The sequence below is a fragment of the Sylvia atricapilla genome, chromosome 2 (genome assembly GCF_009819655.1).
Source record: "Sylvia atricapilla isolate bSylAtr1 chromosome 2, bSylAtr1.pri, whole genome shotgun sequence".
In the NCBI taxonomy this organism is placed as follows: Eukaryota; Metazoa; Chordata; class Aves; order Passeriformes; family Sylviidae; genus Sylvia; species Sylvia atricapilla.
Genome location: NC_089141.1, coordinates 19,369,034 through 19,395,583, shown reverse-complemented (window position 1 = coordinate 19,395,583; position 26,550 = coordinate 19,369,034). Strand labels below are relative to the sequence as shown.

The 26,550-nt window shown below is 36.8% G+C and overlaps 2 protein-coding genes across 3 annotated transcripts in view; one reads left to right on the top strand and one right to left on the bottom strand.

The window, feature by feature from the left end:
- The window catches only part of FILIP1L (filamin A interacting protein 1 like), a 62,881-nt gene extending 53,139 nt beyond the window's left edge, over positions 1-9,742 (top strand). For both annotated transcript variants that reach the window (XM_066340916.1, XM_066340917.1), the window contains one exon: positions 6,640-9,742. In XM_066340916.1, the coding sequence (XP_066197013.1) occupies positions 6,640-9,394 (2,755 nt within the window). In that variant the 3' untranslated portion in view covers positions 9,395-9,742. The remainder of the gene's footprint in view (positions 1-6,639) is intronic.
- The window catches only part of CMSS1 (cms1 ribosomal small subunit homolog), a 222,429-nt gene that overhangs the window by 194,458 nt on the left and 1,421 nt on the right, over positions 1-26,550 (bottom strand). The window lies entirely within an intron of this gene.

Sequence of the window (26,550 nt, the reverse complement as noted above, 5' to 3'; positions counted from 1 at the left end):
GAAAGCTTTCCATCTGCAAAACTATAATTTGAAGAGTTCCAAATTCTGGTGTTGCATCTGAAATTACTGGCTTTATTTCTGACTTTGCAGGCAGTGTGATGGGAGACATTGAGAGAGATGGGGGAGCAAGGGGAAGGTGGTGAATATGCACTATGGCAATATAAAAAAAATAAATCCTGAATTACTAACTAACAAAACCTAAGTGCTGTTCCTGGGAGGTGGTTGCCTTGCTGAGGTATTTAGATTCAGAACAGAAGAGGATTAAGTCATGCTACATGCACAATCATATGGCATTGAAATGCCAACAGTAATAGATACTGACTTCAAAGAATACCTGATGTAGCCATTAAATCTAGAAAGTGGAAAGATAGCAGAGTGCATCTCAAAAGCAGTGACACATCAGAGTCCAGCTCATAGTTCATTGAGCCATGTTTTCTAATAAGCTGAATGTTGGGACCCAGAGATTTTTAAGGCTAACTTCAAGTACAGCTCATTAATATTGTCATCTTCTCAGCTCAGCGTTCATTTAAAATGTTTTCAAGATAAGCAGTCTAGTCAAAAAACAAAACAAACCTAAATCTACGAACAATTTAATAGGACAGCATCTTCTTCACTCCCACCTAAGAATGCCATTCCCATCTCCCTATCATAATCTCAAACACTGTAGATGGCTGCCATTATAAGATTAGAAATGAACATCAGAATGAATAATTATCACACTGACATTCAAATCCTTACTGCCACAGAAAGCATTAATGCTTTTTACACAAGACTGATGTTATGATAGGTGAGTTCCAAGAACATCTAGATAAGGAAAGAATGTAGTTCAAGATAGAAAATTTTTTCTTAAACTGAGGTTTCATAATAAAACAAAACTGAATTTTAGTGCTCAAGTAAAAATACTTGAACTGAAAACTAATCTGGCCTTAGATCTTAAATTAACCAATATAAATTTGTTAAAAGCTTCTCACAGCATCTACTGTCACTGAATTTGCACAGGACTTCATAACTTTTATGAGGGCAAATACCCCTATATCACCAGTAAGAATATGCAGCAGCTTAGAAGTTGTGAAACCATGGTCACAAACATCAGTGTTCCAGAATAATTAATTTTTTAAATTATATGTTATCTACATATGTTTACTCAGCATCACAGGTAAATACATCTGGTTATTCATGTGGAATTTTGTCCGTTAACCCAGAACTGGCAATACCCTTCATCTTCTATGATTTTTATTAAGACTTGTAACGCAAGTCAGCATTTTCAGCATCAGATAAAAGGATAATTACTTTGTGATAGTTTATGGAGTAATAAGAACTCACACTCCTCCTCATGACAAATTCTCATTTTATAAAATAAATTTCCTTATTGGGAAATTTGCCTTATACAGTCTCTTGCAGTCAAGACACCCTTTGCGGAGGTTTGCATCCCAGCATAAACGAATTCTTTGAAATTTACAGATGTAAATTAATGTAATGGAAAACAAATTTTAAAGAAAGCATTCACATTCTGTTGGGAAGTGCTGACTGATTCAGATGAAGCCAGCAGATTACACAACAGCTATGGTATGTTTTTGCTGCTGTAATTTCAAAGGCTTTTGACTTTCTTTATGACAGGGGAAAAAGAAGCATTAATAAAGATAATAGAGAGCCATAAAAAAAAGCTGTAACATATGTCTTCATAAAAACTGCATATTGACAAATAGAACTGTAGGCAAAGAAAAAAATTTTTAAAAGCATAGATTGTGTTTCAATGAACTATAGAAGGCACAGACTGGCTTTTCTTACAAAACTAAATATGTAACTGCACTGGTGTCAAAAAATTACAACAACTTGTAAGATTTTCCAGAAATGATGAAGCATATTTTTTCTCTTATTAAAGGCCAGACCATGTCTTATTGCTAAGTGGGAAGAGTGCCTCAAAGGAAGAGGCATGACTTCATCCACATTTAAAAGCTTTCAGCTTAAAGCTTTTATTTGCTTTGTACCAGGGGAAATTCAAGCATATGTCCAAAAATTTAGAAGTAAGTCTCCCTCGTGTAATAACCTGTAGAACCTCTCATAAACCACATCCTTCATCGGGGGAAGGGTGAAGAGCATGACCTAGTCAAAAATAAGTATCTTTATGACTTAAAAAAAATCACAGAAATTAAAAATCACTATAATTTCTGCAGAATGGTCTGATACAGATATTGACAATATGTACATTAAAAACTCCACAGCACTTCAGTGAAAGACAAAAGCTGAGCTTTACAAACCATCATCTATTTCACTTGCATCCTTAGAAGACAGCCTTTTCTAAAAATACCACTGCTTCACCAAACAAACAAAAAAAATCATATTTTTTATTCTTATTATTCAAAGAATAACGATTCATTCCAGAACAAACTAAAAAAAAAAAAAAAAAAAACCAACAAACAAAACAAACCCAAAAAACCAAACCCAACCCCCCCAAAACAACCAAAAAACCCCATTAAAAACAAACAAACAAAAACAAACAAACAAAACCCCAAGAGTGTTGTAATCTCAGCCTCCCATACTTTCTTTGGTGTCTGTGGAACTCAAAGGAAAAGTTGTCCCCTTTGAATTCTGTAAAAACATAAATTAAACAATGTCCATGTAATACAGATCACCCCAGGAAAATGGAAAGTCCCTCTTAAAGATGAAATGTTATGACATGACACCAGGACACTGAACTGTTATGGGACTCTCCACATCTTGTAGAGAATACAGTCTTTATGTTGCCAAATATAATGTAGTATAGCTGAAGCTATATGCACTTGGAAAAAATAAGGAAAAACAAGACAACACAATTGAATACACAGTGTTAACACCAAGAAGCTGTAGCCTGCATACTGAGGGAAACAACTACAATGAACAGAGGAGAGCTGAGAAATACAATTCCTTCCAGGAAATAAAGGAGCAGTTAACTGGTATTGCAAATAAGTACAATATTAAGCCACAATAAAGCAATAATTTATAACAGAAGCTCTGAAGTAATAAGACACTGCTCTGACTCTCTTTAACTACCTATCAGTCATTCATAAAAATGATTTTCAATGTCTGTTTTTGCTGGCCTCAATTCAGAAAGGGTTGTGGTAGTCCTGTGAAGTCAACTGCTTAGAGTTGTGTAAAAGCTTTGTCTAAATGATATACCTACCTTTGCCTAATACAAAATTATATGATCATGAAACTTAGCTGGCAAAGAAAATGATAAAAATATTGTACTGGATAGGGGAGTGCCTGTTCATTTTTAAAAATCATTATTTATGTAAGCCAACTTTTTTGACCTTTGCATATTTTCAGTAAGATTGCTCTCTCAGATACTCTGGATACTGTTCTTCAGGAGGACAGTATTTTGGATGAAGTTAACATAAAAGTATTTTACCCTGTCACCAAAGTCACTAAGTGCTATTATCAGTTAAAGCACTTCTTCAAGCACGTGACTTAATTCAGATTATATACATAACCACGCACCAACCCACAAAGCTCAGGTTCCAAATAACAACCCTAACCAAAATTAAGCAATTAATTTAAGAACACAAGCAAACAAATTAATAACACCAAACACCCCAAACATTTTAGGGTCCTCTTCCACTCCTAAGTGCATATATGCAGACACAGTCGCTGTGACCTACTGAACCATGAACAGGAACCCAGCAGCCAAGGAAAATTCTTTTCAAATATTAAGAGACTCCCAGTTGACTTCTTACAATATCAATGTTTATCTAAGAAATCACTATCTATTCAGCATTGTTAAGGGTATTTTCTATGTAGGAATATATGACTGAGCATACAGTTATCAAAAGCGAGTGAAAACACTTAATGACACTGCCCCAAAAAATATACCATGCTTAATACATTCCTTTTTTCTTTCTGGAAACATGTTAAAATCCTTTAACTCTCAATTAGTGCAGCAACTTCAATCAAGTGATTTTACAGAAGTATTTTTTAAAAATTAAATAGATCTCAGTTATTACAAATATTTGCTTGTGAGTCTTCTTTAATCATAAAACTGCATTTTTTCTTTTGAATGAAGGAATCATTTTTAAATACCCAAAGTCTTTTGGCATGACCAAAGAAACACACTTTTGAAAATCCTTACACAACAATCCAGGTACCAGTAATTTAGGGACTTTTGTTCAAATAGCCCATGCAACACAGACTTGATATGATTATCAACTTATTTTATTCACAATTATCTTATTTGAATCATAAAAATTTTAGACAGCATCTCTATAAAAATTACAACTGTGTTACTATTTGGCCTAAGAGTTCTTTCCAAAGCAATTTAAGAGGCATGACTTGCTGGATGATTAGTTTCATTTGGCCAAAGAAATATCAACTAGTTAATATGCAAGTGTTGGGTAAAACACTGATTACCTAAGGTATTAGTGACTGCAGCGAAATCTGCCTTAAAAAATAAATTACAGTGAAGCAAGCTAAAATAAATCAAATACTAGTAAGTCCAAGTCATCATATTAATAGGTCTTTAACTTCATGTACACACAAAGCCTGAGTTCATTCCAAATGAAATTGTTAGTTGTACTTCTGTTATGATTTTATAGCTATGGCAACGGTAAATCATCAATTGAACTTCACTACTAAAGCATTCAGAGACAAGGGTGGGGAGGGAAAAAAGATTTTTACACTAAAAAGAATTAAAACTGAAAGTAGCACTGAAAAGAGGACAAAAGTTTATATACTATGAACACAGTAAAAAGCTGCCTTTGAGATGGTGCAGTCCTCTTCCCATTTATTTGTTCTGTCAACCAGCAGCATTCTTTCAAACTCATTTCACAAACCTTTCCCTCTCCATTTCTACATTTTCATATTTGTTTCCCCCATTATGTTAATTGACTGTTGTACAGAATTTGTGACTGCTTCAAGTCTTCGACATTTATGGCTACTTCCCATTCTGTTAATTTTTCATACAAAGCATTTCATTACATTCAACATAGTGCAACTTAGGCACTAAAAGAGAAACAGTAAGGACTATGAAAATGTTACAGGAAATTTTATTGTCATGGATTTCTATAAAATATCACCATAAATCAGACAAGTCTGGTGGACAGTTGTACAATGGCAAGGACTTCCTCTCTCTGTGCAGGAAAATTACACTGCTCCCAAAGGGGATGCTGCTGAGGCAACCTAGTGCCCAGGAATATATGCCTTCAGTCAGTCAACAGCTAATGAAAAGCTGTGCAAAGTAGGTCCTTATCTAAGCTCTTCCTGAACTAAAAGGGAGGCTGCAACAGGAACTTGTCAGTGGGAAGCTGTAAAGGCTCATCACTTGGACATGGACATCACAATAGTGACCATAGACAAACGTGGAACAGGAATCCTATGCTTCAGCAGCAATTTACAGCTGTCATCATATTTGAGAGGGGGGAAAAAATAAGGTTTAATGGGTGCTTATACATTAATTTTGTACAAGTACTGTCTAGATAACCATCTCATTTCCTTCACATGGTCTACACAACTGAGTCTGTACCATTCTTATGAACAACATACAAATTCTAATTATTACTTCAACCTAGGCTTTTCAGAATTTGTTTAATACCTGAATGTATTTATCTTGGCTGTAGGAAAAACGTAATTGAAAAGAGGCATATGTGCTGGCCAAACCTAATCATACTTTAAGACTCCACAAGCATCTCCTTGACAAAGAAAAGTCTACAAAAGAACCTAAGAAGTTGAAGTACTTGAAGTTTTCTTAGGATCTTACATAAACATACAACCTTATCCCAAGTCTCTTGCAAATTAAGTATGCATCCCAATAGAGACTGAGTATTAACATAAACTTGTAAACATAATTTCGAAAAATCATCATGAAAACCTTCAAGGATCTTGTAGAAGCAGGGTTGCACTGAAGCATATCTGCAAATCCAGACCTAACACAAGGCACAACTGAATACCTGTTCTGACTGCATTTTTGTATGTGTGTGCGTGTGTGTGTTTGATACAAAGTCACAAGGCCTGCACTTTCACTATGGACAGACATAGCTAATTTTGCTCTGGTGTGCAGCTTAAGGGTTCACACTAGGCAGCCCGACTAACTGCCCATTGTGGCTACATTTTCTTCACACACTCAAATATCCTTAAATTTTGATTGTAAAATATCAAGATTGTTTATAAGTAACAAAGCTCGGAGGTTTATGACGCTGTAAATTATATCTGCCCTCGAGGGCTGCACTGTGTTAATTTCTCAAGTATTTCTCAAGTATAATAATCACATTTCTTAAAAACAAAAAGGCACAGCACACACAAAAAAAACAAACACATCTCTCATGCACATACCTAGCCTCAGCAAACAGGTGAGAGAAGTGCAGTTCCAGTGCAGAATAACAAAATAGTTTTGTTGCATGGATCTCTGTCAAAAGTTGAAAATATAATCAAAGATGCACAGTAACTGAAGTTGCTAAGTCTAAATGATCATACTGAAGTGTCCATTACAAAAGAACTTCTGAATAGGAGGTAAGGCCAGTGAGCACTTCCAAATGATGCTGCAAGGAGAGGTCTGCTTGTAGTTATGATTAGATGCTCATGGACATCTGGCAGAAATGTTATAATATTTCAAGTGTGTTTTTAAATGCCCACTAAAATGGCTACAAAATACAATATTATTTCCTCCCACAGATTGAAAAAGCTTCTTGAACAAGAGACAGTGTATCAGGCAAAAAGAGAAAAGGAAAACAACAAGAAAATAGCTAAACTGAAAGAAGAATTGACTAAACTGAAATCCTTTGCTTTAATGGTGGTAGATGAACAGCAAAGACTCACTGAGCAGTTGAATCAACAAAGTAAAAAAATTCAAGAATTAACCACTTCTACAGAACAAGCACACGAAAAACTGACTTTCGCTGAAGCAAAAATTCAAGAAGAGAAACAAAGATCCAGCAGGCTGGAGGCTGAAATTCAGGCCCAGAGCAGTAAGACTTCCCAAGACCAAGAAGCAATGATGGCCAAACTAACCAATGAAGACAGTCAGAATCGCCAGCTCCGGCTAAAATTAACAACTCTCAGCCGGCAAATCGATGAGCTGGAAGAGACCAACAAATCTTTACGAAAAGCAGAAGAAGAACTGCAAGACCTAAGGGATAAGATAAATAAGGGAGAGTGTGGAAACACCACACTTAGGAATGAAGTAGAAGAACTACGGAAAAGACTGCTGGAGATGGAAGGAAAAGATGAAGAGCTCATAAAAATAGAAGATCAGTGCAGAGAACTTAATAGAAAGTTAGAAAAAGAAGCATCACAGAGTAAGAACCTTAAAGGCGAAGTTGATAAACTTAATAAAAGAATTATGGAGCTGGAGAAACTAGAAGATGCTTTCAACAAGAGTAAACAAGAATGTTACTCCCTGAAATGCAACCTAGAAAGAGAAAAAATGTTAACAAAGCAGTTGTCCCATGAGCTGGATGGTTTAAAAGCTAGAGTTGGCGAGCTTGAAGCAATTGAAAGCAAGTTAGGAAAAACTGAGGTTACACTTAAAGAAGATTTGACAAAGCTGAAGAGTTTAACCGTGATGCTTGTGGATGAAAGAAAAACTATGGGTGAAAAAATAAAGCAAACAGAAGAAAAGCTGCAAGCTGCAGCTTCTCAGCTTCAGGTGGAACAAAATAAAGTCATGTCAATTACAGAAAAGCTGATGGAGGAAAGTAAAAAGGCACTGAAATCCAAATCTGATGCAGAGGAAAAAATGTTCAGTGTTACAAAAGAAAGAGATGAACTGAAAAACAAACTCAAAGCAGAAGAGGAGAAAGGAAGTGATCTTGTTTCCAAAGTGAATATTCTTAGTAAAAGACTTCAGTCTCTGGAAGACCTTGAAAAAGAGTTTCTTAAAAGTAAACGTAAGGAGAGTACTAAATCTAGCACCTCTTTGCAGCAGGAAAACAACATAATCAAAGAGCTTTCTCAAGAAGTTAAGAGGCTTAAGCAGAAGCTCAATGAAATGAAGTCTGTAGAGGATGATCTTATGAAAACTGAAGATGAATTTGAGTCTCTAGAACGAAAATATGTCAGTGAACAGGACAGAGCAAAGCTCCTCGCAGAGGAGTTAGAGGCTGTGAAAATGGAATTGGCAAGGTATAAATTAACAGAAAAGGCAGAATCCAATCAGGAGCACCTTTTTAAGAAACTCAAAGAAGAGGAAGCTAAATCGAGTCACCTTTCCAGAGAAGTAGATGCACTGAAAGAGAAAGTTCATGAATATGTGGCAACAGAAGACCTAATCTGTCACCTGAGAGGTGATCACACAGTGTTACAGAAGAAACTCCTGCAGCAAGAAAACAAAAACAGGGAGTTAGCAAGAGAAATGGAAAGCCTCACGAAAGAACTGGAGAGGTACAGATCCTTCAGCAAGAATATCAGGCCCAGTCTCAATGGAAAGAAAATTCCAGATGTGCAAGTTTTTTCTAAAGAAATCCAAACAGATCCAGCAGACAATGAACCACCCGATTACAAAACCCTCATGCCTTCAGAACAAACGGTCATAAATGGGCAGTTCTATGAAGACAGTGATAATGAGGAGGAACAAACAGTGTCCTTCAAAAGCAACTCATCCACCGCAAATGCCACAAACAAAAAATTATGGATCCCTTGGATGAAGTCCAAAGACAGCCATCCTCAAAATGGAAAGATACACACAAAGCAAAATGGAAACTGTGCACAGACTGGAGATCTAGTGCTAAGCCATACACCTGGCCAGCCCCTTCACATAAAAGTAACTCCAGACCATGGACAGAACACAGCAACCCTTGAAATAACCAGTCCTACCACTGAAAGCCCTCACTCCTACACAAGCACAGCAGTTATACCCAACTGTGGTACTCCAAAGCAAAGAATAACCATTATTCAAAACACCTCCTTAACACCTGTAAAATCAAAAGCAGGAGAAGGTTACATGACCCCAGAGCATGTAATTTCTCCTATTACTATGACTACTTTTGCAAGATCTCAAACTCCAGAATCATGTGGTTCTTTAAGCCCTGAAAGAACAATGTCCCCTTTAGCTTTACCTGGCTCAAGTTCTCAGGAACAAACACTCACCTCAGAGCCTTTGGAAATGGGAGCCAAGCATGCTGTTTTTAGAGTATCCCCAGAAAAGCAGTCATCATGGCAGTTTCAGAGATCTAACTGTACAGGATCAAGTGTAATAACTACTGAGGATAACAAAATCCACATTCATTTAGGAAGTCCTTATGTCCAAGCTCTCACCAATTCCAAGCCCATCAGCCCTTGCAATGCAGTGCAAGACAACAGAACTCCAGCACTAGCTAATGGCCTACCCACTAAACCCACCAATAAAATCACCAGCAGTATTACTATCACACCAACAGCTACTCCTCTTCCACGGCAATCACAAATTACAGTAAGTAATGTCTATAACTGACCCCCATCCATGCTGACACCCTTACCAGCAACCCATCCTGTTTTGCATCCCAGAAAGAATTATTTGGAACAGCCTCTTTACTTTGGGAAAGATCTGTGCATGAACTATACAACAGCATATGGAACTAACTTTAAGTTTTGCCTGCTTAGTGTTATCAAGTGTGCACTTACTGTATATCTTCTCACTGAAATACAGTTATGTAAAATATATAGTCTTGCACTTGTTTAAATGCATCTTTATGTATTGCCACTTTCAAAGTAACTCACATTACTTTTGACTGCAACCTGCCTTGGTAAAATATTTTAACATTACAAAAAAACCCAGTAAATAATTGATTATTTTCATCATTGCTTGCTGAAAAATTTTTGTTCGTTATGTGTGGTTTGTATTTTTCTGCATGTATGGTAGAAATTGAATTAAGCCATAATACTGCCTGCTAACTTCAGATAAGACTTGATTCATAATCTTCCCTACTGTTTCCCAATTCCTTCTAGCCCACTCATTTCAGGTAATTATCACTACATCACACACAAAATATTATGTATTGTATCACAGTGTTTGGTTAAAACTCTTTTCAAACCTTCCTGCAAACTTTTTAAAGTGAACTGCGTTCAGAAGCTTGTATCACAAAGTAATTCTGCCCCAACAAGGTTTTTTTTTCCAATAAAACAGGAAAACTGCAATCATTTAGGTATGCTGAAAACAGTAAACAGCAACATCTAAACAATAAGTCAGGAAAACAGGTTTTCATACAATATTCACATTTCATCTAAGCTCTTAGCTATCAAGTCGACAAACAGCATACATCACACAAGTACACTGAAGAAGAAACAAGATTACCAAACTATGGCATACCTTCATGTTTTTCACTTCATAGACAGAGAAAGCTTGGCAGAAGCATTAAGAAGGAATACTGGACCAAGTCTTCAAACATGCAGGCCTCTGGGTCTGGGATAAATGGGAGTGCCATACAGGACACATATGGGAGTGCCATATGGACAAAGCAGGTTAAGGTATTTCAGTGACAATTATAGTATTTGTGCCAAGGAAAACGACAGAAATGTAATCAATTCTGTCCTTTACACGTGTCCAGCAGTCAATTTTAATTTCCCATAAAATACTGTTAGTGGTAGAGCAGCCTCACATACAATGTAAATCAGTCCACAAGATCTGGAATGCATGTTCAAACTTTTTCACAAAAGCTGTACACTCCAAATCTAAATTGTAACAATTGTTTTTATTCTAAAATGTTAAATTCCCATAAATTTGATGCTTTCGGGGGGGTGGTGGTGGTGTCATGGTGTTATATATTATTTTTTAAAAATTTAAAAAACTGCAACTTCCTCATCAAGGAAGTTTGCAAGTAAGCAGAAAGTCCCTATTCACTAAACCCTTATCTTTATTCTGCCTATATTCCCCAGAGGGAAAAAATATTTCTGTGGTATAACTTAGCAACAGATTCAGCAAAGAACTTTGGCCCATGATCTCACATAACAAGGGAACTTCTATAATTTTAAGTCCTTTGACTGACAGGAAACTAAATGTTTATAACTGTAGATAGTAACTGCTTTTAGAACAGTTTCTATTGTAAAGCAAAGTCCACTGCCCATATACACTTTTTTCAGTAAACAATGGGAAGAAAAAACCATTAAATTATATAAGATATGTTATTATCCATTTCTGTCACATATAGTTGAACAATGGCAGTTTCAAAAAGAGAAATTGTGTGTGGATCTGCATAACCCCAGTTTATACAATCTGAAGTTACTAGGCTTCATAAAAGGTCCTTCGTCCTTGTTTTGTCTCACTCTATCTCCATGGCGACACAAGTGAGCTCTGACTAAGACCTGGGTCAGAAGGAGTACATAGTCTTATTCTGCAAAGCAAACTTTGACTCACACCAACTTCAGCAAAAGTTACTGATGAAGACAGCAGCTAAAACTTGGGCAAAACAAAATCAAAACATTTTTAGAGCATGTTAATTATGTGAATGAGTTACCTAATTAAATTCAGGCTGCACATTCTTAACTGCAGGCCTCAGTTCAGAGCCCAAAAATGAGTATCTTCAACATACATTCTCTCTTCTGCACTTCTGTTCTTTGGGACACTGCATATCCTGCTGATCTGTACCTAAGATCTCTGCAGAAACACATTACAAGCATGGTACTGAGTAACTGTCTAAGTAGTCACTTGCCAGCACACTGACGGACACCAAATTCTCAAAAAATTAAAGGATTAATGCTTGTCCTCCAGAGGCATTAGTATTTTATTCAGTTAGACATAAAAAGTGTGTATAAAAAAATCAGATTTACCTTCAAAAATATAGAGAAATGTGTTGATCATTAACCACCTGGTCATCTATTACAATACCTTATAAAAGAAAAGCACAAATCAGGACATAGCAATAAGCACACACAGTCCTTTGGACACTTACCAAGCTATTATGAATAAGGAAGTTCAGTCTTTAAAGCTAGATTTGAACACAAAATCTAGATGAGAGTTCACGCCATTTATAAGTATAATCATTTAACAGGACAGTACTCCTGTCCCTGTCTTAAACTCATAATGATTTATCGGTAACTGTCTAATAAACAAAAGACAAAGGAAGCAGCCACTCATGACCATTAACTCCTAAGTAAGAAGCTTCAGCAGTGCCTGGAAACGTAATTGGTTCCTTTCCTGAAAATGCACCTTCATTGAGGGAAGCTTGAGTTTGCCTGCTGATAAAACAACCTGTGTAGATTTAACTGACTTCACGGCAAAATTTTTCTCAGTCATTCCAACAGATAAAAAAATCCAATAATTATTTTTGCCTGAAAATAATATTTTCACAATGAAGCAGGTTCTTTCTGTTTGAATTCCCAAGATTGGTTTCAAAGCAGAGAAAACAAACACCTGGATGTATTTGCTGAGAGCTGAAACTTAATTGTTTAAACAAAAAGAAGTTAGCTGTAATTTTATCAAAAAATAGCAAACAGAAAGCATAGCTTAAGGAAGCAAATTATTAATTTACAAATTAACCTCGAGTTGTTCAGATCATCTCTCCATATATCAGAGTATTTCCATTTTGCAGAGTGGGAATAGCCACCTGCTTCCTTGGCAGACAATAAGGAAACAGCAGAGCAAGAAGTTTAAATAAGTTACCTGCACATTGATTCAAGCACTCTGAACAAAAACATCAAGCATAATCATTTTAAAATTCGACAAGTAAGGTAGCTTTTCTAGGAATTTCAACTACTCCATAAGTGGTAAGTATTGCTATTAATTTGGAGGCTGAGATACTTTTGCTTTCAGCAGTTGCTCAAAAGCCTAAAGTCTGAGAGGTATGTAATGGTCTATCTAAATGTTATAGGGAAATAAGGTCACATAATAAGAAGCATATATGAGAGGGATTAAACTGTAAAAGAGAGCATAAGAACAGTTTTCAGCAGATCATAATATCAATCCTTCTCTTTTCCAAAATTCTTGGCAAGCATCTCTAAGGTCTAAAAATCTACCCTTTCTCCTTTATGTTTAGTTCCCAGTGAAAGAGAGGGAGAATTAATTAAAAAATGACAGCAGTTACCAGCCCACTTTCCTTCATCTTTTTGGGTTTATTTCAGTGAATGATCAAATGGACACAAGCAAGGGCAGCACCAACACTTTGGTGTTCAGCATTTTTCAGCCATTTTTTAAATGTGACTAAATTTCTCAGAAGAAATACTTCCAATTTTTGTCCTTACAGGGAGGATGGATGAGGGGAGGGAGGGAAAAGGCGAAGAAGCAAAAATAAGATAATGCAAAGTGATAATGGTAATCTGACACCAAAGCACCCATCCATCAACTATGAGGTAGTATCTCAAGTTATTTAAAGACCTCCTGCAAGCCACTGATTAAGAAATAAAATTGACAAAAATTACAGGAGCAGACTGCCAATCTTCCTGATCTAAAGCACCATAGCCAATACTGTGTCTGCGGACAGCATGTAAGGCTGTAATAAGAAAAAGATCTGTATGGAAGCATTTCATGGAAGGATTAGGAAGGCATGCTCCCCACACTAGGGAAAAAATAATCAGAAACAGAATTGTACAGCTCTATTTTCTGAATAAGACTCAATGGATGCTGCAGGGTTAGATGATAGAAATGGAGTAACCATCTGCAGGATGACTTTGTCCCTAGGAAACAGTTATTGAGACAGGCAAAACAAAAACTGACAACTGCCTAATCTCCAGGCTTAAGGAAAGACTACCAAAACATTATGTTACCAAGAAACAGAAGAGAAAAAAGATCTTAGGGTTCAAATACAGCACAAGTGGGTGTATAAAACTGTTTTAAAATTAACATCAAGTACTTTAAGTGCTAAATTGCTCAAAAAAGAAAAGGACAAGCCATAAAAATTTAGGCAGCATGGAGTATTTTCACAGATCTGCAGCCAGTGGCCCCCAAGATGAAGGTACATTCTCTCTGTGCTCTAGCTACCACTTTAGTCAATGACCCACAATACCGTGGGCACCCAAGAACACCAAAAGCAGAGTTGCCAACTGAATATGATTCTCTTCTGACCACAAAGTATTCTTGAGAAACACCTTTTGAGTACAAGTGGAAAGACCTCTTTTAATCAATGTCTCTTCATTTGCCATGCAGTAGTCTGACATTACAGGGTCTTCAAACAGGGATGAGCCAAAGAAGCTCCCTCCCCTTTTTCACCCCTACCACAACCCAGATTACAAAATACTGCCCTTTCAGTTGTGCTGTGACCACTGTTCCAGAGGGCAGCACTGTGAACCAGGTCAAGAAACTAACCTGGATTAAAAAAAAAAAAAAAAAAAGCAAGACCACAAACAAAAAGCCATACTCCAGAAATCCTCATTAAAAAACTCCCAAAACAACAACAACAACAACAAAACACCCAAACAAACAAGCTCAACAGAACAGGATCCATTTCACAACACAGCTTTATAAAACAGCTACATCAGCATAACTGAATGGACAAGCAAAAAGGAGCATTTTATAGTGCAATCTCTGCCAAAGTCCTGGTCCCACCACCATTGCCTCAAGAGAAAAATCTAGCATGCAAATACATCACTAAGCACTTCAAATATACAACAAACATTCATCAGTCCCATTAAAATAATTCTGTATCTCTCTTGGGAGAGTAGTTAATTGTGCAAAAATGGAGCAAGGCAGCTTTGAATATGATTAGTACCTACATTTTCTTATACTTGATTGTCTCATAATCAAGCCACTATAGGTCATGTTTTGTCCTGAGGAAACATCAGTCTTAGCTGGAAAAAAGGTAGAGAGGGGTTTTTTTGTTAATTATAATTTTATATAATATATATATTAGGAAAAAATACATACTGAAAATAGGACTCTGATTAACACATCTTTTTATGTGGCCTTCCAAGAGGAAAACAGCCCACTCACAGACAGAATAAAGCCATGATATTAAAGCAAAGCGGGTCTTTTTCCTTCTCCATACAGAACCTCTGTAAACCTTTTAAACATAAAAATTTGCTAACATGGAGAAAACATCTTCAAAGCTTTTGAACAGACAATATTGATAATGAAGGCGTTTTCATGTTAAAAGGTGTGCGTGGCTATAAGTGCAGTTTCAAACACCTTTAAAAACTTTATCAAAAATACCCAAACACAAACATCCCTCCGTGCCCCCAGTCTGTACAGAATGATCCTTCACTGCCAAGAATCTTACTCGACAAATGGCAGAGAAGCTTTAAACCAATTTGGCTGCTGGTCTCACCCAGGCTGTGTTCCCTCCAACAGCACTGACACCTAAAAGCGCCTGGAGGAACGTGTAAGTGCCAGCACTCCCCTGTGCAGGCCACAACTGCTATTGCAGCATGTGTAGAATTCTAAAAAGGCCACACACTTCTGTTCCTAGGGACCCCCAAGCGCCCTATCAAGGTGCCCGAGACCCCTTGGATTTTCAAGGGGCAAAGGGAAGATTAACAACAAACAGCTGCTCATGGCAGCTGCATGACAATGCTGATCAACCAGCCCCAGGTAACCTCATCCCACAGGAGTTAACTCACCATATAACCGTACCCTTCTCTGCATCTTCTCAATTATCTACTAGAAATGAGACTTTAAGTTATCTGGAGTTTAAAATAATGCCATCACACTTGCCAATGAAGACATGTCCCAAGAAAAGCAAGGCACATAACAGAATTTTAGAAACTGTAAATACAACTTCTGTGTCCAGTCATTCTTCTTTTCCCCACCACCAGAAAGCAGATTTAAACTCTGCATTCAGGAAATAGGATCACAGCAACACATTTAAGTGCATTAGTGCAAATTGTGCCACATACATGGAAATAATTTCTAATATTAATACAGATTTTTTTCAGTCAAATATGCCATGTTATTGAAATCAAGAAGGCTGTAAATAAAGCAAACATCAGCAGAAGAGTAGAAGACGCATAAAATAGAGCTCAAAAGTATCTCAGGACATTTTTGAGCCTATTTCCTCACTATAACTTGACTTAAAACCTTACAAATAAAACCCTGGTTCATACAGTTCTAAAAAACTTCTACAGTGACAATTTCAGTTACCCACAAATCTGGAACGGGGATGAAATACCCTTGTCATTAAGAATCTTGCTAATTTCTAAACTAAATTTACATTGCTGAAATTATACTCCAGTATTCTCTTTCCTGAATCCCCCACTGGACTTTGAAAATTATTTTCTCTGCAACACATATTGGAAGAAATTATCACATCTCTTCTCAGTTTTGTTTTCATCAGATTAAACAAACTCTTCCACTTAATAGCTCAAGTACTAAGACTCTAGATTATTGTAGAGTCATATTCCCTCTGCAGAGCTGTTTATAGAGGTGTGACAATGCAGTGAGCCAAGCCAGACACCAGCCTGGCTTAGGTCTTGCCCTAAATGAGTTACTGAGTGTAAGGATTACACTGCTCCTGCTCACACATCTCATTATAGTCACACACACAGGTGCGCTGCATAAAAGGGAATTCAGAGCAACTGAGACTTCTCACTTTGAATTCCTAGAAAACAAATGCCTGGATCTAGTGAAAGAAAAGTAAAGAAGAGGAAGTATCTGAATGCTCTGTGCAGTTGAAGAAACCAGAAACTTCAGCCAAAACTGTCTGGCTTGGAGACCAAAGGGAATATTCAAGTTTATCACTTAATCTTAACTCATTCTCACTTGCAGACCTGGCTTTCATTCTGACTACATTCAATCATCCAGGAACAAACTTAAGTCTGGCAAGAGGCACACTTGAGACGTGGGCCTATGAGTAAAGGATCTTCAGCACCATCCCCTGGACACTTTCACTAAAGCTGCAAATGATACTCTGTTACTCAAATATCTTAAACTAAAAATTTAAGCCCTAAGATGGAAGCTTACCTAAAGTTATTTCTCCTATATCAAGTGTCACAATGACATAGAAAAACAAATAAGAAAACTTACATAATAAATACTACATGCTCCCCCGCCTTTAAATGAATAAAGTTCAAACTAGAAGCAAAGCACATATCATACTTTCAGAAGGAAAAGGAAAGGATTAGGACCAAAAAAACTACTTCAACAGCACAGAAACAGAAATATTTTCTCTCCTTAACACTCCCACACACACTTGCCTTAGCCCACTCCCTAAAGCAAGCATTGCATTGTGTTAAAATATAAATAAACCAACTCTGTCCCCACATGGGAGAAAAAAACGTGGGTTTGCAATATACGTCCTGATGTTTCAGAGCTTTCCTTCTCCATTGTCTTCTTGAAATTAGAAGGGCCATTCTCATATTAATGTGGGAAATTTTCTCAATGGTCACCTGTGTCAGTGTTTGTCCCCATCCCTGAAGTACCTACTGTCATTTGCTAAGAGACAACAAACATAGTCCCCCTGTAGAGTTCACACTCTAACACACTTTCTTCTGCCAATTCCTATTACAGGCAATTGATGCTTCTGCTTCAGAAGTTAATTTTAAAATGAACTTAAAATGCAGCTTTTTTGAGTCTTAGATCATTGCTTGCCTTGAAAATTAGCTTTAACTGTTCATTTCTCCAACTAGGCACTGCTATTTTCCAAGCCAAATGCCTTGAATCAATATGGTGCTATTATATTTACAGACAGACATACCACATAATCTAATTTAAAAGTGGCCAGTTGAGTTGTTATTGTTGTTGCAGTAATTATTTGCCGATGCTTACGTAGACACATTAAGTAAAGGAAATAACTTTGCCTAACTATTCAGACAGGTCACTCCTGGGCAACATTTTGTTTCTGGGGGTGTTTCAAGAGCATTAATGGGAACCCACAAGGGATCTCCAGAACATGAAAGGCAGCTCAGCTTATTTTTTGAAGAACAAACATAACTTTTTTTCTCTTCCCTAATTTAGAAAGATAGCAGATATAAAAAATGGCCTAGAGATGGGAATTCAAGAGACATAGCTAAACAGCAATGATGAACACAAAGCCAGCAAATTCAGAATACACATGAGAGCTTCAAAAAAAGGATGAGGGAGACTAAAACCATTAACCTTGAAGGAGATGATGAAGTGGTAGAACGGATGCATACATTTGACGAGAACTGAATGAATGGTGAGCACACAGATTTCCCATACATAGTTAAAAATCAAATTGAAAAGACCCACCAAAATCTATATATTAAGGGTTTTCAGTCATCCAAGTCTGCCTAAAAACCAAACCAGACATCCTTAAATACAATCCTGCTATGGTCAATGTATTTGCTTACATGCCTCCACACTAAGCAGTAGGGAACGACCTAGGTGTATTGCACAAGGACTTTCAGTACACATACAACTAAAACAATGCAGAATTTTATGTATGGCAACTTCCAAGTGCTTTCCAGACAACTCCTACATAGTACGATTCCCCTCTTTATGCATACATCTTACAGCAGCTTAAGCACCGATCTAGTCAACTGATCCAAAATGTTCTGTTTAGAACTCTTATCTGAGATGCATAATTTGTCAAGTACATGCTTTAGAAAATAAAATTTAGCCCTGGATCTAGCTACACATGTAATTGAATTAAAAAAGCTAAATGTCAAAAGTATTTTCCTTAAATTATTCTTTCCTATTATATCACGTGATATAGAATTTCAATCTATAATTCTATATTGTGATATACAATTTATATCACGAATGATGAAAAATAAACCAATTTTTAAGTGCATTATGAGCAGGATGAGAACTAGATGGGCAGTTTGTTAAATCCTTGCCTTCATCAGAAGTTAGACTGGTACAATCACTGAAGTCCAAGTTTAGTTGTTTATTTGCATAGGAAAAAAACTCCCATAATACAACTGTTATCCTCAAGTTTGAGCCCATGCCAGGAGTTAGAGAAATTCAGTTATTGTGGCTACAATCAAACATGACACAAGCAAAAGAGGGCAACACAAACTCTGTAAGCAGATCAAACTTCGACAAGTACATCAATTATAATGCACTAAATATAGGCACTAAATGATAATAATGTAGAGGTATTCAATACTGTCATTCAGAACTGCAAAATACGTAATTTTGAATCAGAAAAAAAAATTGCTTGAAATTAAATCTGATGGCTCAGAAGGCCATACTGTCAATGCTGGCTTTAATGAGCTAGACACTGGTGCAAACTATAGGCTGGAGCACAGGGATATTTCAACACCTAACTTTTCATTGGTTCAATAAAACCTTACAGTCTGAATACCAGAGTCAGATGTACAAAACCTGTAAAAATCTTGGCCTATGAATACCTTCCTGAAGTACTGACATGGCTGGTCAAGCAACTCCAGACGATACTCCAATCACTTTGCAACCTAAGGAATCTTTGAACTGCAACATTACTCAAAAAGAACCCTAACCAAACAACCAAACACAACTCCTAGAGATACAATCTCACTTCAGTATGCAAGACTTTACATAAATATTTTTATCTATTCACCTCAACATAGTTAGCAAATGATGGCTAATGTAATTCCTTTTAGTTTGGAAACAGACACATTTTCTATCATCTCTATAATTACATCACACAGTAGCACTGCCAGTAATAGCCCAAATAAACCAAACATTTTATTCTCAATATTGTGCCTCATCTATCAGGCCATACTATATGGTCAGAGGCAAACACTTCCAACTCAGTACTCATGGAAAGCCACATAGCAGTAACACATCCCCTCCAACATCAATTCCTTTCTTAACCCAGCACCTTTAATAATTGAAGCAAAATGCTTTTTGTTTTGGGAGCAAAAGGGGATTTTTTTTTTCCTTTCCTACTAAAAATATGAATGCTAAAATTCCAGCCTACCATGAAAATGCATGTTAATTTTGTTTATGTAGCATTTAACGAAGACTTTCAGTCGGGTTTAAAAGAAATACTGGGATGCAACACAAAAGGAAATCTTCGCTGCCACCTAGAGGTAAAATCTTGAAGGAACACAGGGGAACAAAAAATGCATCTCATTTTACCTTACTCACTTTCAAAGCCAAACTCTTTGCTTTCTCAATACATTAAAAAAATTTAAAAGCGCTACAAATTGAAACATGCTGATTTTAAAAATAAAAACATGGAAGAGGTTTTAGACACTCAGACTACTATCTCCTCTTTGGTAGTGACCAGTGTTAAATGTCTGTGAATGTTAAGTACCAGGCACACAGAGTAGAAAATCCAGCCTCTGGCAGCTGCAACTTACAGCTGGAATCTCCTCACATCTTTTTGTTTAGCAGTCCTTGATGTATAAATTCTCTCCAAACCAATTTCTATCATCACCTCAAAAACTGTCTGTCCCAATGGGTTTCATAGCTCATTGACCAGGGAAAACACGTTTCACATAATCCACCCTCAGCAGATGCCTTCTCAAGCATGCAAGAGAATTGCCCTCTTCATCATGATGCTACATTTCTTCTGTTGTTTATTTTTCTCACCACCATCTATTTTGCAATCTTGAAAAGGTTTAGTGTATGTTTATCTTCATTCAGAAGACATTTCAGTCTTTGCCACCTTTTTTTGCATTTTGGCATACCCCTTCTTGAGCTGATTGGACAAAACCCAGCAAAACATTCACAATGTAGGCTGGTTTGGATTCACACACTAAAAAATGATGGGGTTCGTTTTATTCTATTGTTCTAGTAATTCCTAACCTGTTAGCTTTATGACAACTGCCAGTTGCTGAGCAATGAGGACAGTTTACAGGGATTCCAAGATTCCTACTCTGTGTCCTGAGTGACAATAAATGTCACTACTGTACATGAACTAGTTTTCTCTACATGTATTATTTTTCCATTGCTAACACTAAACTGACACATATTTTTACTCGCTAACATGAATTACTGTCAGCTCTTGCTTCTAATATTCTCCCTGTTATACCCGAAATATTATCATTTCAGTACTGTCTTTCTGTGCAGTTTATGAATATCAGAGTACCTGTATCAGAGCTGCCTGTGAGATTCAGATACTGTCTCCATTATATTATTAAAAACTAGCTCACTGCTCTGCTGCCTATCCACTTGCTATTTACTAACCTTGAGAATTTTCCTTGGTTTTCCACAGTTGGCACACAAAATCTGCTCTCACAAGATTCTTTTGTTAGAGACCACTATCAAGGGGATGTTTTTTAAACTTACCTAGGTCTTTCCCTCCCACATGGGTCTCATCATCAAAAAATCTAATAGCATGTACCTATATAACAATATCTGACTGGAATATTATCCCTGACAAGAAATGCGGATGTTTTCACAAAATTAGTAACCATGTGGACAAACGTATTACTTAACTGACATTTCTACACTTTGATCAGTTCAGCAGTTACATTTATGAATCCTCTGTGAAACTTTACTCTAAAGTGGCATTGCATAACCAACAGTTTCAGTGGTGGATTGCACATCGTTAACAAGGATTCTGTAATTTTAAAAATCATCCCCTTCAGAACTATTAGAAACTTACCACACTGTCCTGGGAGATAGTTATTATTTTGTCTCTTTATTATCAAACTTCAATTAAGCCCAGGCTGATTTTTTTTCCTTAAGTATGATTCATTAAGAGCATCTGCGAAGTGCAAACTTTCCCCAAATTCCTCCCTGCTGAACACATGCAATGATATGATGTTGGTTCAGCTTTATTCTATTGAAAAACCCTGTCATACATAATTATCTACAGGTAAATGGCAAGCTTTTGATTTGTGATTTTTTTTTTTTTTTTTTAATCAGCCCAGACAGACCACTATAGCCATTAGGAAGTTTTCTCAAAACCTGTTTTGACCTAGCTTGTTCTTACTCACAATTAAGTCCCCAGAATTCCAACACTGTTTTTTATGGTCCTCATTTGAATACCATTTACATTTTATGGTTTTTTAAAAAAAAAAATTAAGTGAAGTTCTTTCACCCTTAGCTCAACTGAAAAAGGTATATAGAAATGCTTGTGATGCAAAAAGGTTTTCTCGAGAGTACTGCATGTTTAATCCTGGTTTCGGAAAATGGTACTTTTCAAACAAACATTGCCTTTACAGTTCTTCACTTCTTTTTAGTGCACATCATAACTCTTTTTGGGCATATTTACATTTTTTGCAATTAAATATGACTATGATCATTCTGGAAGGAGAGCTGTCTCACAGATTCATTAATTTTGTGTACATTGGTCACTGTCAATGAATGATCTCTCACAATAAAGTATGACCTGAGTATTGCCTTCTACTCTGGACTGAATCAAAATTTTGCTTCTGCATGTTGAAGTTCTCTGATTATTCACCTAGAGAACCCACACAATTCAAGACTTTGCACTGTATCACCCACTCAGCTCCCAGGGCTGATAGTCAGCTGACAGACAGGAAATCCCTCTTATTTATCCTCTGAGTTTCAACCCATTGAGATTCTTTGACATTCACCAATCAAGTAGGTAAGTTAAATACAAAGCTCCTGATAAAGGAAGTTTAAACAAACAGTTCTAAAAGCAGAGTATTCAGGTTTATAAAGTGGAAAAAGCACTACCAAGCTAAAAGCACCACTTGTTTCTCCTCCCTAATGCATGATTTGTTTTCTCTGTTTATTTCCAGATTACCAATACGTTCCGTCGCTCAATTCCAACTCGGATCCCCAAACCAAAGCCAGCAAGCACAACCAAAACACCTGTCAAAATTCCTGCTGGACATCTCAACAGCCCTTCTGGAAAGATACGCATTATAAGGACTGTGTCTAAAGCCTGCCTTCAAAGTGGAGAGAGAAGGTAAAAAATTTTCTGTGATCTATGACATTAAAATGGATTTACCCCTCTGAATCTCAGCAGCAGTTGTTTCCACTGGAGAAAAATCAGAAATCATCCACACGGTCAGCACATCAATGGTCACCAATCATAGGACATCAGGACAGCCAAATTCTTAGGAGCCAAAGTTAACTGCATGTCTGCAGGGACCATGCTCTGCTCCATTTTTTCTGGTGCAATTCCAGATTTTGCCACTCACAGCACAGGAACACAGGACACAAATAGATTTCTACTATAAATTCAGTACTACAGGCTCTACAAGTAACAACAGTTAAGGTTATCTCAGTAGATTTATAAAAATGTGGTCAATCACATGAAGAGGGGTTGCAGAAGGTGGCACGTTTTCTAAGCTGGTCTAGCCAAGAAGCGTCTCGGTATAGATATCCTAAGTTCAACACTAAGGGTGGAATGAAGAAAGGCATGGAGAAATCTGCTCTTGCATAATGTACTGAATTTAGAGAAATGCACAGCCTGTGCCAAGCATCACTTTAAAAGCATGATGTGAAGATAAGCAACTCCCTCTTCAAGGATTTAACTAGTGTGATTATCTTCACTCCAATTCATGCAGATGTTATATTAGGAAAACAGATGCAAGAATCAAGATGGACATTGTTTGCATCAGCTATATAAACTCTCACCATTTGGACTACAGTATTTAGATTTCAGTTCACTAAAAGAGTATTTTAGAACTGATTAAAATAGTATCAAGCTTAACAGTAAGTTGTGGCTTACACAGAAGTGCAACTTTATTCTTCGATTCCTCCACAATTTTGCCTTTCCTTTCAACTCCTCACATTCTCTTACAATATGCAACTGGATTCATTGCTCCTAGTGAAGGGTGTTGTTTTTTTTTTAACTGAAGTCTTTGCACAAGAAATTCCAGTTCATGCATGAGAGAATTTGTATTTTTGCTTTTCTTAAAGCGTAACTTCTTTAAAAGACTTAAAATTCAAGGTTTCCCTTCAGCCAACACACAGACAAAAAGACCTCAAACAAAAAACAGAAACAAAAACATTAGAAGAGACTCCATGCTTGTTGTTTCCAATTTTTGAAAAATAGCAATTGTTGCTCTGGAAGAAAATTTCTCACTGTTCTATAGAACATTAAGAAAGACTAACAAAATGCTAGAACTACAGCAAGGAACCCCGACACAAGAATCCCAGTAATACCAACTAACACTAGTTACTGCTATAAAAATTAATTTATTTCTCTGGTATTAATGTCTCCCTCGTTCTTCTTCCCCTAACAGAGTGCATTCCAACAGTCTAAATGGCTCAACTGAAAATACGTGGGAAAACTCCTTACACATAGGTGTTTCTTTAAGAACTGCCAAATCCTAATTCCTAAAAAAAAAAGCAAAAGTTGGTGGTGAACAGTGCCATAGCCAGAAATGCTATCCTTTTGCTGAAGCAAGGAGAGATTCTGATGCATTCAGTTACCCGACTTTTCCCTTTTATTTCACAGCTCAAAGTTCACCTTAACCACTGAGACAGTACAGCATGTTAGCACTGCTGTGTGACTGTTTTTGCAAAACCACAAGAAACCTATGCCTTCCTCAACAGCTTCACAAGAAATTCTCTAAAAACACTTTAAAAAAGGTTTTAAAAGATCAGTCTACTGAAAAATTATTTCAGCCGTGTCCTACAAGACACACCTGCATTAATATGCAGACATTAAAGAATGACTTTTCCACCGTAAAAAGGAAAGGGTTCCCGTTGTATTCACTAGATCTGCAGCTATCAAGTTCTGAGTGTCTGTATCATGTATGCTCAGATCCTAACACAGCTCACAGAAGCCCATTGCAACTTGCAGAATGAATGTACACTGATGTGAAGAAACATATATTTCAAAAAGCAGCTGTCAACTTGGCATGCTTATCAGAAAGATCTCCAAGTACTGTCCAAATTCTATTACAAGCAAGTCACTGATGAATCAAAATAAAGATACAAACCTCTTCATAGTGAGTCCAGCAACAGACCTCAGCTCCGATCAAGCAAAGTGCTCCCACTGAATGCACTACAATGAAGAATCTGCTTCTCAATAGCTGCAAATCACACATTACAAATCGATGTTAAGTGGCACCCTTCAGTATGCAGAAAGAAAAGAGAACCCCTGGCAAAAGAAATCGATTCCTGCAATAGCATCCTTTGCTTTAGAGCCCACACAGGACCCCACAAGCACTGCCAAGTCATCCTCTGTGGTTCCGTATTATTCTTCTCATCTATTTGTGCTGCTGACATACAAGAGTTTTGCTCCTGTCTTGCAATGACACAATTAATTTCTACCTAAGAGGGCCATGCCCATCATAGGTAGATCCTACTTAAGGATCTAAAACTGACAAATGGGGATACTACACTACACTACAGGATTAAGGGTGATACAGAAAGCATGGAGAATGAAAGACAAAGAGTGGTAACTAAAAAGGAGGAAACTGGAAGAATTTCTGAAAAATAGAATTCCATCCCTCTCCCTCAAACTGACTGGGAGATGAGGCCCACCAGCTACAGACAAGATCCATACATTTATAGTGCTGTGAGAATTTCTCTTTTCTGTTCACAGAGGGAAGCGGAAAGTTGCTGTCCTTCACCAGTACGAAATAAACTCCTCCAAATTCCTTATCCTTTCACTTGTAATTCTGAATGCAATATAAAAATCACATGAAAGACTGGACAAAGTTGTGGCATAAACTGGAAAAAGAGAAGGTAAGGAAGTCCTGCAGTTGCATGAAGTGGGACACTTAACACTAAACTATGCTGCTAATTAGAGAATAATCCCTAACCACTCCCTCCACAAATCACATCCCAAAGGTTTGCTGAAGACTGTCATTAGGCAAGATTCTTTAGTTTTTGTCATGTGACAAGGTAAAAAGATGGGTAAACCCTTTAGCATTTTCTCCCTGGGTTTTGTGGGCTTTTTTTACCACCTATAAATCACTTGCAGCAGTGTAAACATTCATGTCTTAAGGTGAGAGCAATTACCTTTAATCTTTAATATGGACTCTAAAATAACGACTTCTAATGATATGGCCAAAAGCAAATTTAGAATTACATATCCGTACACTAGGATATTTATATATATATATATTTTGTGTTTTCATAATCTTTAGGTGGAGTGTATGAACGATGTTCATATCCATTTTAAAAGCAGCCTTTTCTAACTACAAGTGGCTAAAATCTAACACTTTTTTGAGAGCTAAGTTCTGATGAATATTCTGTAGTCAGAGCTTTTTCTAGGGTTAATTTTAAAGGATGTGGCAAAAGATCAGAATTTCAAAAGTACATTTCCAATTCTGCAGTTATGGCAGAAATGTTATTTTTAAATAGATCAGCAAATGAGGTTGGATAGTATTTTTTTTTAAAGAAACTGGACGTTTCACAGAAATAAAATTGACTAAGTCTTTCAAAGGTGCTCACTAATGTGCAATTATTTTCTTGTATTGCTGCCTACATCATACTTTGTGAACCCTGATTTCCTCTTCTATGCCAACTGATTTTAAAGCGTTTTACAGCATCGATAAGATGCTGTACAAATTAACCTTTGATTTTACCGGTTTTTGTGGAAAATAGCTACATAAAATAAAAGTAACAAATGTTTTATGTTTACTGATAGCTTGTGTCAACTTCATCCAACAACAGGCTCCATGAAAAGAAGCTGCCAACAAGTTTACAAAGGTGAGCTGCAGACAGCAGAGTACCTAGTTTGCACGACACACACCTGTAACACACACAAAGAATGTTCTTGGAGTAAAGTATAGAGGATTGGGTTAGACACCTCCAGAGGCTATGTTCCACCTGAATTCTTTCAGTAGCTCAAAAATACTATTGCAAAAATCCCAAGGAGTTTTTCGTAAGTGGAAAAGTTGTCATTCACATTCTCACCTCAAAGTCAGATGGTTCATCCATTATGTCAAAAGTTCATCATCAAAGTCTTGCTC